The 14387-nt window shown below is 38.4% G+C and overlaps 2 protein-coding genes across 10 annotated transcripts in view; one reads left to right on the forward strand and one right to left on the reverse strand.

Annotated features, from left to right (window-relative positions):
• The window catches only part of TOR1AIP1 (torsin 1A interacting protein 1), a 36501-nt gene extending 23533 nt beyond the window's left edge, over positions 1-12968 (reverse strand). For 3 of the 9 annotated variants that reach the window (XM_079105934.1, XM_079105937.1, XM_079105932.1), the window contains exons 1-3: positions 11601-12967; positions 9844-9921; positions 6302-6364 (exon numbers count right to left, since the gene is read on the reverse strand). In XM_079105934.1, the coding sequence (XP_078962060.1) occupies positions 6302-6364; positions 9844-9921; positions 11601-12075 (616 nt within the window). In that variant the 5' untranslated portion in view covers positions 12076-12967. Of the gene's footprint in view, positions 1-4700; positions 4746-6301; positions 6365-9843; positions 9922-11600 lie in introns of all 9 variants that reach the window. The other 6 variants (XM_079105930.1, XM_079105929.1, XM_079105931.1 and 3 more) reach the window with 4 other exon arrangements.
• Positions 11622-14387, forward strand: part of LOC306641070 (torsin-1A-interacting protein 2-like) — a 30302-nt gene continuing 27536 nt past the window's right edge. The window contains exon 1 of the mRNA XM_079105944.1: positions 11622-11760. The gene's annotated coding sequence lies outside the window, so the exon portion shown is untranslated. The remainder of the gene's footprint in view (positions 11761-14387) is intronic.

The following is a 14387-nucleotide window of genomic DNA, read 5'->3' on the forward strand; positions in this document are numbered from 1 at the left end:
AAAAGCCTCCCACACCAGCAGAACTGATAGGCCAAGTTGTAGTGCACTGGTGTATCCAAAAAGTTAGAAAGATAAAAGAGCCTTTCTCTAGTTCCATCCAGTGGGACCACATACATCACTGTTTCTTAGAGAAATAGGGAATTCAGATAAAGATAGATGAGCAAAACATATGAAACTTTAAACATAGTATTTTTACATAGGCTATTCTGAAACTTTTTTTTAAATAAAGGGAGATATACCCGAGGCATTGCACAATATTGAATGATTAGCCTAAAATACATACCAAAATAGAGAAGTAGCAGCATGATTCAAATTTTAACAAAGCTGAAGAGAGTATTTCTTTTCAGTGTTTACTGGCTTTAACCTGTTTTTGTTTTTAAGAGTGTAAAAGTTGTCACTGTCAAACCTAAACAAGAGATGGAGCCAAGAGGCCATTAAGGAAGGTCCTTCATGCATGTATGCTTAAGTTAAGAACTATACTATAAGTAGTCTCTGAAACCACAAAAATTGCAGATTAGTCACTTCCATAAAGACATCTCCCCAGCAACAGCCAGAATTATCAACAAGTAATCACAAACTTCTGCAACAGTTCCTGTAGCCAAGATTTATTTCAAAACCGTTCAAGAGGACTTCTCATTGTCTTTATTTAAAAGCTTCTTCTTGCCCCATCCTGGACTACAATTTGTGATTTTTGAATGAACTGTTTTGGAGAGTTGGTCTCTCTGTTGCTCGTTTTAGACTGATGAGGGAAAACAGGATTGTGGAAAGCAATTGTAAACACATTATATGGTCAATTTGGAAAAACTTTTTTCAAATCGATTTAATTGTTTTTCTGTCATTAGATCACGTACTGCTAGGAAACAGGAAAAACTTCATGACTCTTTATGGTCCCAGCATACAGGTAAGTATCTGACATTTAGAAGGTAGTTTAAAAAGAAGCTTTATTCAATAAGTGAATAGATTTTATAACAAAATTAAACATTTTTTCCTTTTGTGGTACCCAGATGGAATTCAGAGCCTTGTACATGATGGATGAGTGCTTTACCACTGACCTACATCTCCAGCCCCACATAAAAAAATTTTTAAATTAAGACTTTTGCCAATATTTCTCCAACTTTGATAAATAGTACTATTTAGCAACTTAAGAAAAAAACCTTAAATTGGTTTAGCAACTTAAGAAAAAAACCTTAAATCTCAATAATTAGATTTCATGCAAAGTTTTAAACATTCAACCTATTTTCATATTTTTAACCTGACCTACAAAGAATGTACTCATAAATATGTCTGATACACCCATTTGACCCAGCTATCCCACTCCTTGGCCTATACCCAAAGGACTTAAAATCAGCATACTACAGAGATACAGCCACATCAATGTTCATAGCTGCTCAATTCACAATAGTCAGATTGTGGAACCAAACTAGATGTCCTTCAATTGATGAATGGATAAAGAAACTGTGGTATATATATACAATGGAATATTACTCAGCTATAAATAATAAAGTTATGGCATTTGCAGGCGAATGGATGAAACTGGAGAATATCATGCTAAGTGAGATAAGCTAATCTCAAAAAACCAAAGGACGAATGAGCTTGCTGATAAGCGGATGATGATACATAATGGGGGGTGGGAGGGGACAAGAATGGAGGAAGGAGGGACTGTATAGAGGGAAAAAAGGGGTGGGAGGGAAGGAAAAAAATAACAGAATGAATCAAACATCATTACTCTATGTAAATGTATGATTACGCAAATGGTATGCTGTTACTCCATGTACAAACAGAAACAACATGTATTCCATTTGTTTACAATAAAAATACATTTAAAAAAATGTCTGATAACCAATCAGTAGCATCTGACTTTCTACACTTTAATTTCATTTCCCTGTTTTGTTATTCAGCTTCCTTTATTTTAAGTTGGCTGCTACATGCAGAAGGTTTAAAGCATTAAAAAGATTTTTTTTTTTTTTTTTTTAATGGTGGGGAGGCACATGCCTATAACCCCAGCAACTAGGAGAGGGAGGCAAGAGGATTCCAAGTTCAAGGCCATCCTCAGCAATTCATTGAGATCCTCGGGAACTCAGTGAATCTGTCTCAAAAGAAAAAAGGAAAAAGAAAAGAAAAAGGACTGGGCATGTGACTCAGGAGTAAAGCATCCCTGTACCTAAATAAATAAATAAATTAGTTAAAAATAATAATAATAAAAAGGCCAGCTACCACTGTAGCTCAGGGGTAACCTGGGTTTTACCAGCATTTTTTCCCCCACAATAAAAAAAAAGGAAAAAAAAAATTTAAATTTAAATTTAAAAAAAGCTATTGTTGGGCTGGGGATATAGCTCAGTTGGTAGAGTGCTTGCCTCAAATGCACACGGTCCTGGATTCAATCCCCAGCATCACACACACACACACACACACACACAAAGTGCTATTGGTTTTTCTTATGTTCATACAGAAACTTTGAGAAGCAAAATCCTATTTGGAGCAAAGTCCTTAATAAAAAGAGAAATTAAAAAGGTTGTGGCTTTAACAAATAGACAAATGGTACTAACCACACTGTGAAGGAGGTGTGACCTTCCTAACTTCATCAATGGATTAAGAAAAGCTACTTTCAGAAGTCCTAGGTCTTGGTTTAAGAACAGATCACTTATAATTATCTCCTCTGGAGATGATTAGAGACCAACCACTAATTGTACTACTTTCTTTTGCTTAGCCAGAGTCTTTAAGGGAATACAAATTCCAGGTATATCCCAAGAATATCCCAGGTATATATTTTATATGTTAGATTCATAAAACTCCTCAGATATTTTGAAAACCCAGGTGCCCAAAGTATCTACATTTCTATCATAGACTTTCTTTTTTTTTTCGGTATTGGGATTTAACCCAGGAGTGCTTTACCACTAAGCTAAAAATCCAGCCCTTTTTTTTTTTTTTTTTTTTTTGTTTTTTTGTTTTTTGAGATAGGGTTTTACTAAGTTGCTTAGGGCCTCACTATGTTGCAAAGGTTGGCCTCAAACTTCGAATCCTCGTGTTTTAGCCTCCCAAGAGTCATTGGGATTACAGGTATGTGCCACACATCTGGCAGACTTTTCTATTCCTAGAGACTTGGTGTGGGAAATGCAGGGTACACAAGAAAACATAAACTTTGCTTACTGTGTTCTATCTAGGGACAAAGATATGAAAATATATAAACGAGATAGCAGTGCTTTCTCAAAGGAAGACTAGATAGAACACAGGAGTCACTGTCTTCTTTCTTCCTGAGCCATCAGTACAACCTAGTAAGGAGTATTGCAAAAAAGATACATCCAGGAAAGTATGAACTCCTGTATTTACTCTTAGAACAAACAAAATGACAATTTGGGTGATTTGATGTCTCTGTTCCTCCCATTGGTATAAATCAGGAGCCAGCACACTTTTTCATAAAGGGCCACACAGTAAAGAGTTTGGGCTTTTCGAGTCACATAAAGGCTGTCTCATTTTTTTTGTTGAACATGTAAAAACTGCTTCTCAGTTTGTGGACCATTATGAAAATAGATCATGGTCTAGATTTTACCCAGAGGCTGAAGCTTCTTTATCCCTAGTACAGATACCTTTAGACTGTCCAGTACCAATCACGCTTCTGAGAACAGAGTCAGAGTGGGGCAGCAGGAGAGGGTGGATATCACAAGTTCAAGGGTCTACAAATTATCATTTCAGACACTCCAGTAAGTCCTCACATTACTATAAAAGGAAACAGTGAGTGCCATTCTCTGTATTAGTCTTACAGAATACTGCTTCCAACTGGAAAGCATTTTTTGTTTTTGAGAAGGGTCTCACTCATTGCTCAGACTGATCCTGATCTTGATCTTGAACTCTTGGCTTCAAGCCGTTCACCTGCCTTAGCCTCACAAGTAGCGGGGATTATAGGTATGAGCCACCACACTCAGCTTTGAATGTACTTTTAAAGTTAAGTTTCTATTATAAAATACTTGTAAAATGATTTCTAAGTGTAGCATACAAAATAAGAATATTAGGTCATTTCAGCTCCAAATTCTCTCCCAATTAAGAGTCTATGGCTTAAAAAACTTTTTACATTTTGAGACAGAACATTTGAGAAACTCTGGTGGGTAAAAGTATATAAAATGAGCTGTATACTGCAAGGATCATTTTCAGCCTGAGCTTAAGTAAAAAATGAATTAATATAGAGGAAGTTGCAACTATTGCAACTACATACTTACTAAGAAAAATGAAGGTTCCTTCTTTTTGCCTTAAAACTAAGTCCAGTTACATACAATGTGGGATCATTTAAGGCCACAGACCCACAGACCCCATGTACTATACCAAGGCAAACACTGAAAAGAATTTAAGGTAGTTCAACAAACATAGCAAAGGACACTGAACTTTTTATGAGAAACATCTCAAATTTACTTCCTAAATCAAGAGAAAAACCATAATAGGTTAAGTTGATATCTTCTTTCAACAGTATGAATTTAGCAAAGGCTAATAAAAACCACTCTGATTTGCTATTTTGGGCTCTCATACAAATTTAAATAATGAAAGAAAAAATTTCAGATAGAATGAAAATCAAGGCTGTTATGGTAGGTCATTGTCACAGGACAGTGTCCCACAAAGAAATATTCTCAAGTCAGTAATAAAATGTAAGTTATCTTGTATTCTGACAAATAGAATTCTTAATGGGAATCTGTAAAAATTTGAGATAAACTAACCTAATTCACTCATTTTAGTATTTCCATTGGTTCTGTAAGCTGAATCTGCAAGACAGAATAAGAAAATGATTAGAGCTGTAAAGGAAATGATCATACCAGTTCTTGACCACAGGCTCAAACCTTAACAGATCTTTATCACTAACCCTAAAAGAATAACCAACTATTATACAAAACAAAAATCTTTTTTTTTTCTTAAAGGAATGCGGAGCAAAAGAAAGCTAATGAAAACATTAATGTTTCCTTTTGTTTCTTGCTACAGCATCCTTCAAGGCCAATAAACACAGAAGATAAAGTAGAATTAGATTGTGTGATCTTACTAGTTTACTTTCATAGTTATGAAATCCATTTAAGGGCAATACTTTTTAAGATTTGAGTCAAAAAGAAATGTAATTGAGGTGGAGAAATTTTGTAGCCCATATCATAAAATCTCAGTCTTGAATTTTTTTATTAGCAGTATACTGGGAAGAATAAAAAGTCCCTGACTTTAATTTAAAAGCATCATGTTAGCACGAAAGAATCATTCCTACATAAAAAAAAAAAAAAAAAAAATCTCTTAAAAAGAACAGGGAATAACAGGTATAGTGCTGCACCCCTGTAATTCCAGTAACCTGGGAGGCTGAGGTAAGAGTTTCGCAAGTTCAAGGTCAGCCTCAGCAACTTACTGAGGCCCAAAGTAACTTACTGAGATCCTATCTCAATAAAAAATAGGGGCTTGGGATACAGTTCGGTGATAGAGTACTTCCTTAGCATGTGCAAGGTCCTGGGTTCAATCCCCAGCATGGGAGGCCAGGTGTGGTGGCATAAGCCTATAATCCCAGTGCCTTGGGAGGCTGAGGCAGGAGGATTTTGAGTTCAAAAGCCAACCTCAGCAATGGTGAGGTGCTAAGCAATTCAGCGAGATCCTGTCTCTAAATAAAATACAAAATAGGGCTAGAAATATGGTTCAGTGGTTGAGTGCCCCTGAGTTCAATCCTTGGTACCCACCCCCCACCCCCCAAAAAAGGACTGGGGTTGTAGCTCAGTGGTAAAGCACCCCTGGGTTCAGTCCCCAGTATTAAAAAAAATAACAAAAATAAACAAAAAAACAAAAACAGGAATCCCTTTTATACAAATATGGAAAGATTTCTCAATACCCATGAGATAAAACTAGAAGCAAACAGAAGGTACAAAGAACTATTCATACAAAGAAGTATTCATTGGGCCAAAATTTTGTGTTTGGAAAAGGAGAAAAAGATAACATATACAAGAATTTCCTTAATCCCCCAAAAAAAATCTTTGGGGAAAAACATAAGAAATTGACAGTGGTTTGCTAGTGGACAGTAGATACAGGGATACTTTCACCATCTATTTATAGTAACATTTGAGTTCTGAACCATATGAATACATGTACTATTCAAAAAATAAGATTGTTGGGCTGAGGCTGGGGCCCAGTGATGGAGCGCCTGCCTAGCACATGGAGGCACTGGGTTTGATTCTCAGTACCACATAAAAATAAATAAATAAAGGTACTGTATCCGTCTACAATATAAAAAATATTTAAAAAATAAAATAAAATTGTATTTATAAAAACAATTAAACCAACAGACAAAACAACCTCTTACCAGATCTTGGGCTTCTTAGAGGGGGTCTACGTAGACTAATTACAGGATCTTCACTTGCCACTGCTACAGGAAGAGAAACATTTAAAAAAAAAAATCAAATGTGAAACACAGATTTATTATGTGATCATCCCTTTAATAGTTAACAAAGGTTTATGAACCTTTTCATTATGCTAGAGAACTAAACACAAGTTTTCTCTAAGTGACAACCTCTTGTGAACTAGTGACAATAGTCAATTAGAAATGTTTTTTGCCATATGAAATTTATTGTCTTGGAGAACTTTGCCATTTTTTTTCAGTATACCATATTGTACAAGGAAGGGAATACTAAATAAAACTAAATTGCTCAATTAAGAACCAAAATTTGTACTATAGCACCAACTCAATTATCTATTCCATTTGTAACTTACTTCACTGCGTATTATTTTTTTAAATATATTTTTAGTCTTTAGGGTATATATATATATATATATATATATTTTTTTTTTTTTTTTAAATTGTAGGTGGACACAATACCTTCATTTTTATGTGGTACTGAGGATTGAACCCAGGGCCTCATGCATGCTAGATGAGTGGGCTACCATTGAGTCACATCCCCAGCCTTATTGCGAATTATTGATGGTATATTTTCATTTTATGGTTAAACTCCCAAGATTTAATAATATACTCCCTCCAACTTTTAAACCCTGTGTATGTTCAGGAAACGTAAAGACTACTTTTAAATAAAATGTCAGTGTTCAAAGCCTGTAATCCCAGTGGCTCAGGAGGCTGAGGCAGGAGGATCAAGAGTTCAAAGCCAGCCTCAGCAAAAGAAAGGCGTTAAGCAACTCAGTAGACCCTGTCTCTAAATAAAATCAAAAAAGGGTTGGAGATGTGTCTCAGTGGTCAAGGGCCCTGGAGTTCAATTCCCAGTCCAGTACCACCCCCCAAATAAAATAAATAAACCAATAAAAAGGCAATGTTAGCCATAGTTCATTTCAGTCTATGCGTTTAATGACACAGGATTTCGGGGAAGTCAATTCCATTAAACAACATGCTAGTTTTAGTCTAGAAAGCTAAGTATAAAGGTATGCTTTCTCAGAAGGCTCTATACAGCATAATAGAAAACCCAATACATATCTAAATTTGGATTACATTGTTTTGTTTCAATCATTTCTATAAAAAAAAAGCATGATTTGGGTTCTGTATGAAAACTGCAAAAAGAGCCAGGCACAGTGGTGCATAACTGTAATCCCAGTGACTTGGGAGGTAGAAGCAAGGCCAGCCTGGGCGACTCAGCAAGATCCTGTCTCAACATAAGATTAAAAAAGGGCTTTGGTGGAGCTCAGTGGTACAGTACTTGCCTAACATACCTGCAGCCTCAAGTTCAATTCTCAATATGAAAAGAGAAAAAACTGCAAAAAACACATTCTGGAACTCTAATGATCCCCCTAAATCTTTCAATTCTCAGGTTCTATGAGACAGCTATTTCGTTTGTTAACATTTCACCTATGAGGCATTTAGAAATACCCCCCCCCACACACAACTGTAAAAGTAAGTCATATATATGTTGATAAAGGTAAATTTTACTTACTAATTACTCCCAATATCTTACAAATACCTTTCTGTTGTTCTCTGTATTCCCAACTTTTTCAGGTTTAATTCAAACCTAAAACTCAAATTCTACTTCTGGTTGAGCTGTTAAAAAAAAAAAATCTACAGCCATCAATCACTATTTTCAGTTCCCATCTATTCATTTAAGAAGCATTTCCTATATGTTCTCCTATATACACAGCCCTTGGTAACACTCTCAAAGGAGACAGAGTACCAGAGGGAGGTTTGAGAGAATAAAAGAGCGAATACCCTTCTTTGGGTAGTAGTCTTCTTCGCGTGTCTGCTTTTGCTCACCACTACACCCTCAGCATCAAGTGTGGGAACCTGCACAAAGCAGGTGCTCAATATTTTATGAACATCTCTTGTAAACAACCATGAGAGGAGGGGATAAAAAAAAAAGCCTTCTCATGTTCTATTGTGCAGAAAGTGATTTCACATGGACTCTTTTCTCCAGTGGTCCTGTGAGTTACACAGGGCAAGTTATACAGATATAAAAAGTCTGAGGCTTAAAGTAGGTGGGTAAAGTATAATTTGTGTTTATTTGAAACGGAACCACAAGCAGACATACTTTATCCTAAATTGAGACTAGAATAGTTATAAATTATAAATTATAATCTTAATAGAAGTAACAGATAAATAAATCAGGATCTGGACAATAAAAACCAGGGATGGAATGGTGGTGCACACCTGTAATCCCAGAACTCAGGAGGCTGAGGTAGAAGGATTGCAAGTTCAAGGAAAGCCTCAGCAACTTAGCAAGATTCTTAGCGAAATCCTGTCTCAAAATAAAACAGGGCTGGGGATGCAGCTCAGTAGTAAAACATCCCTTGGTTCAATTCCTATTACCAAAAACAACAACAAAAAACCAGGGATGATCAGTTGCAGTATCTCTTATGGAATTTTCTTGTTATTAAGAATAGCAAACTGAAAATACATGAAAAAACTAAGGCATTAATTAACTAAATTGAACTTAATCCTCTTCCATCTTTTCAAAATATATTAAAGTTTTAGAAATGTAAGTGGACTATTAGATGTACTCTATTTTCACATGACATTGACTTTAAGACTAATTTTTCTTTATACTTTAACATCTCTGAAATCGGGATTCATTATTTAATCTAGGGTATATAAATTATCAGAAAATTAGTAGTATTTTCTTCCTTCTAAGTGTCAGATAGAGCAATGATGGGTTATCTTATAACTGATGGCATTTTAAATTTGATGAAACATAGTATTAAGTTGTCAAGAATGATCATATTGTGTCAAGATTTTATTAAGCATGATATGATCAATTTTAAATAGAGGACAGTGTGACAGAATCATGTGATGTTTAAACTTCACCCCACTAGTTAATTATCACATGGGAGAGTGACAGAGAAGTTTTTGGGGAAAATGAAAGGGTTTGGGAGAAGACAAACCTGGGTCTGTTACATATCACATAATCTTAAGAGAAGAATTTCAGCTGCTTAAAGCTTCAGTTTTCTCATCTATAAAACATGTATAGTCAAGTGTGGTGCATACCTGTAATCACAGCTACTTGTAAGGCTGAGGCAGGAGGATGGAAAGTGGGAGGTCTGCCTGGGCAACTTAACAAGATCCTGTCTCAAAAATAAAATATAAAGGGCTGGGGGTATAGTGTAGCTCAGTTGGAGAGCACTTGCCTAACACGCTCAAGGCCCTGGGTTTAATGACCAGCACCAGCAAACAAAAGGGTATAATATCTATCCTGCAAGATTATAAGAATTAGTATATATAAAGTAGCTGGTATTTTGAGTGCATACTCATGTATCCACCTTGTCTTTTCTTGACACATTGCTTAAGTCAATGAACTGACGTAGAAGACCCATGAAACTAAATGAAGTATGAACTGGGATCCTTGATAGACACTTGATAAATCTATACTTTAAAAAGTTGGCAGATAAGGAGAAAAACAAAAAATTAACTATTTTTACCTGTATCCTCCTGTGTTCTCCTGACAGTTTTCTTTGAGACTGTCTGGCTTATAACAGTTTGGTAAGATGGTTCATCCTCTAAAAGAACAGAGGTGACAAAAGTTAAAATTCTGGATAAATGACCTCAGAAATCATGGTACAGATTATCCATATTTAATAGCAACATAAGTAAAAAATGCAGGTATTCACACATTTAGGAATGTGTAATCAAGTTTACCAAAACTTAGGAATTAAACTAGTCAGAACTCCTCTTAAGACAGAGAATAACTAATTTGTTAGATATAAACTATTTGCCACTGTTGTTTACAACAAAAATATATTACTTTAGAAAATTTAACAAATGGACTTGAGTGCAAAAATTTGGGAGAAAATAGGCAGAAGAGTGAGAAATGTTTAAATCCTTAAAGATTTACTAAAATAGGGGAAAATTCCTACTTTTAAAAAAAGTTACTAGGTTGTGGGAGTCAATACAATGTAACATATTTACATTGCTTCCCAGGTGCAAAAGCATTCTTCCAGGTACTGAAAGATACAGAATTAACACGGAAGTCTTTAAGTTACTATCAAGTACACATGACAGGATCTTTGTCTTCAAGTATGTCTGTCATCTTAAAAGAGAGAGAACACACACTAAACTGTCTTGTTATACCCAAAAGTAACTTACATATTTTTATGTAACAAAGTTTCCAAAATCAACAAATTTTCAAATGTGTCAGCACTTTGTCATCAAGTATACTTGCAGCCTACTTACTATTGTGCTCTAATTTAAAATTCACTTCTCTTTATATGTATCAATGGTCTACCATTAATTGTGTCATTCCATTGTGACTCGAATCCCCTGACTTTTACCTCTTGGGTTGGTGCTTTACATGGGGCTAACATTAGACTTCATCTGTAACTCAGTGTTAGATCTGGAGAAGGGACAGGGTGGGTTTAGGGAACGTGATTCACCTGTGACTTAACAAAAACTATCATAAAGTCACACTGTCAGCATTTAGACAAAAACTTCCTAATTAATTAACCATCTTGTTTTGTTGGGCTACTTTGTCAGCCTTCTCAGACCACTTGATGCTACAGTAAGGGCCTTCAACATGGGAGAATTGTGGCAGAGATGACCACACTTGAGAAAGAATCAGCTGAAGCACAACAGACATCAGAGAGCCATAGTTCAGGATAACAGAGTCACCCCATTTCGGTGTAAGTATTTGGAATAAGGTCTCAATTCACTAACCCTGCTATCCCTTGGAACCTCACAACATTTCTCCTCCCTCTCCCTACCTGGATGGGGCTGGAAAAGACAAGAAGGTTAGATTAGAACCATACTCTTCAGCAGGGGACTTCAGGCCTCCAAGAGTTAAAAGAGGAAAATGGAAATGGCTTCGGTAGAAATATCTGCAGAGGGCACGGAAATGAAACCGAGCCCGCAGTAATCCGGCGTCCTGACTAGCGCCTAACTCGCCGCCCCTCTTGAAAACCTGCACAAACGGGCGAGCCCTAAACTGATGGCCACGCACGGGCCCCAGGGGTCCCACTCTGCCTGGTCTCTCCGCACCACCATCTTTCCGCTCCCGGGGTCTGTCCCTCCTCGGCTGCGTGTGGAGGCGGACCCCGCACGGGGGCGCACACCAGCGGGGTCCGAGGGGCCACCGCCGCCCTGGCGGGGACGAGCCCCGCGGAGGCGCGCGCCACGCCGCGTGCGCCCTCCTGTCCGCCCGCTCCCTGGCCGGAGGTGAGGCTGTTACCTCCGCTGCCCTCACCTTCAGACGACTGCGAGTCCCGTAACCCTCTCCTGGTCGTAACCGGAGACGGCTGTAGCGCAGACTGTTGTGAGTGCTGCTGCAGAAGCCGGGTAGCCCTTCGCGTCTTCATCTCCTCCGCTTCCTGGAGTCGCGACTGCCTTCGCTGCCGAGACCTAAGGTAGTAGGCGCTTTCTTTCGCTTCCTCTTTCGCAGAATCCGGCCGGAACTCTTCTGGTGGGGTTCGTTTTCCCACCGGAGACCTTTCTTTGGCCACCCGGGGCTCGAAGTCGCCGTACACTTCTGGCGGTTCCTCCGAGAACCTCACTTCCCGCCGGCCCTGGCGCGCCGGAGTAGTTCCGTACGCAGGCGCATCACTGCTGCTGCCATTTTGAGGGGCGAGCCGGTGCCTTCCCTCGCGAAGGGGGGCCCGGGGCGTGACGTACGCCGCCCAGCCTTCCCCCGCCGGCTCCGCCCGCCACCCCTCGCGCGCCATAGTTGTTGACGTAGCTTTAGTAGATCGCGAAGGTGGCCTTGAGGATCCTGGATTCTCCTGCCAGTGGTGGCAGCGTCTTCTCTGGGGTGTTGGGCGGTGGTCACAATGGTCAGGGAGGCAGTTGAGAGTCGCCCGGGCCGCCACCCGCTTCGTCGCTGCCGTGCCGCAAACCCGCCTCTGGGCCCATGGTGTGTCCTGAGGGCTGTGGGAGAGGCAGTGCCCGGGCTGGGTCAGCTGCTGTGTGGGTCACTCCCGCCTCCTGGCTGGAGGCACCAAAGAGGAGGAGAAGAGGGAGGAGGACGTCGTTGTCCTGGCCTTGGGGGAGGGGAAGGTGGGGGTGTCTGCAGGGTGGCCGGGCAAACTGCCCGTGCCAAGTCGGGCGGCTCCTGGCAACTGTTGCCGGCCTGCAGGAGACGCCGGCCCCTGCCCGGCCCCCAGGACCGACTCTCCAGGAAAGGACAGGCGAGGGTGGAGGAGCCCCCGTTCCAGTCCTGGCGCCCTGGCTGTTGCGCAGTTTCTTCGGCACCTTTTTGATCAACTGCTGTCTTAGCCGTACCTTTCCAAGTGTTGCCCGCAGGAGTGACGATCAGATGTTTTTGCATGTGTCATCTTTTAATGACGAGAATGGTTTCAAGTGCCTTATGAAGGCGGCTACCCAGCTTTAAAATTTAAATCACCTGTTGAGCGTGTACAAAGTTCTATCTACAGTCGTACTCATTGGACAGATTTGCGTTTGCGAAATATACCAGTAGCAAGCAGCCTTATTCCGGGTCTTTCACATAAAGGTTCTATTCTGGTAGCACTGTTAGGAACACCCCATTAGTGTCGTATAATGCCCAGTGAGAACTGAATAATTTGATTAAAGGCAGCACTCTAATTCTAAGTTGAGATCCATTATTTTTACTTCGATTCTGGGAATGACGATGTTACTGCGTTGGATTTAGGGTTCTTGGCATTTAATTATGGAATAAGAAAGCAAGATAAAACTTCTTTGTTTCAACTCCACATATTTACAGATGTGGATAATCTGCAAATATCTAACCAAAATCAAAGGGATGGTAGATCGATTAATTTGGTGTAAAGTCTGAATTAGTATTGAAAGAAAGTATAATGTTTCAACACTTTAACTGTACAACTTCTTGGAGGATTTTATGACTGATATAAATGGACAGGTTTAAAAAATTGTGATTTGGATACCAAATACAATGATTCTGAAAAATTTGAAGATATCTGTTTACTTTATCAAGTATTTTAAATAATCACAGCGTTTGAGCAACTCATTTGTTACTCAAACTTGCACAAATTTATGTTTTCTAACACTCCACAAATTGGCCCAGAGACACAAGGAATTACATGAATTAGAGAAGTAGGTTTCAGCAGTTAAAAGTTTAACTTTACTATATATAATACAGCAAAATAAACTGGAGTTGTAGTAACAAGACTATTTTTTTAAAAGTTAATGAAAATGAAAAAGATATTCTTTGTTGTCAACCTGGAAAGTTTGAGATATATTCTTCCAAATGCTGAAATTTATTGATATTTGGTAATATCTGGCTTTTATTTAGGCAATGCTTTGTCTACATGATGATTATTACATTACTCAATGCATAATAGTAAAAATTCTTTAATAAAAATGCAGTAATTTATTAAAGGATATAAATTTAATAGCATTAATATACTAAGCTCATGAACATTAATGCATATATTAAGAGCCTCTAATACATTTACTGGGACAGGTGACTATATAGAAACTTGGATAGTGGCTTGTGAAACTTTGGGGGACATTAAAGAGACAATCAGAGGTGGGAAGTTTTACAAGTAATTGGATAATTAGTGTATGTGTTGTAATTAAAACTGCTTGTAAAGGCATAGGAAACTGCTTGTAAAAGGTTTAGACTTTTCAAAGAAATGAATGAGAATGTTAAAACAATCAGAGGCATGGTAACTAGCATTAACACACATTTGCTTAGGATTTTCATTCTTTTGTCTAGGTTATAAGAACACATAATCCTAGTTCTAAAAAATTGCCTCCCACGCCCAGCAACCTTACAGATATCAAACTTTCATTACCCAGTTAAAGACAGACTCTTGTCAAACCAGATATTCTGCTGTAGATGTTTTCCAAACTACACAAGGGTGCTCCAAATTAAATAACATTGGAGACAGTAGACTCAGAGCCAATGTTGTAAGGGATTTGATGGCCCACCAATTACGGGAACACTTGCGCTCTAGATATTAAATAAGTAACTGGGAATTTTAGAAATATGGAGGAATTCATATTCTCAGAAGAAAAATGATTATAACAAGGAAAT

This window comes from Sciurus vulgaris (assembly GCF_902686455.1).
Source record: "Sciurus vulgaris genome assembly, chromosome: 12".
Lineage (NCBI taxonomy): Eukaryota > Metazoa > Chordata > Mammalia > Rodentia > Sciuridae > Sciurus > Sciurus vulgaris.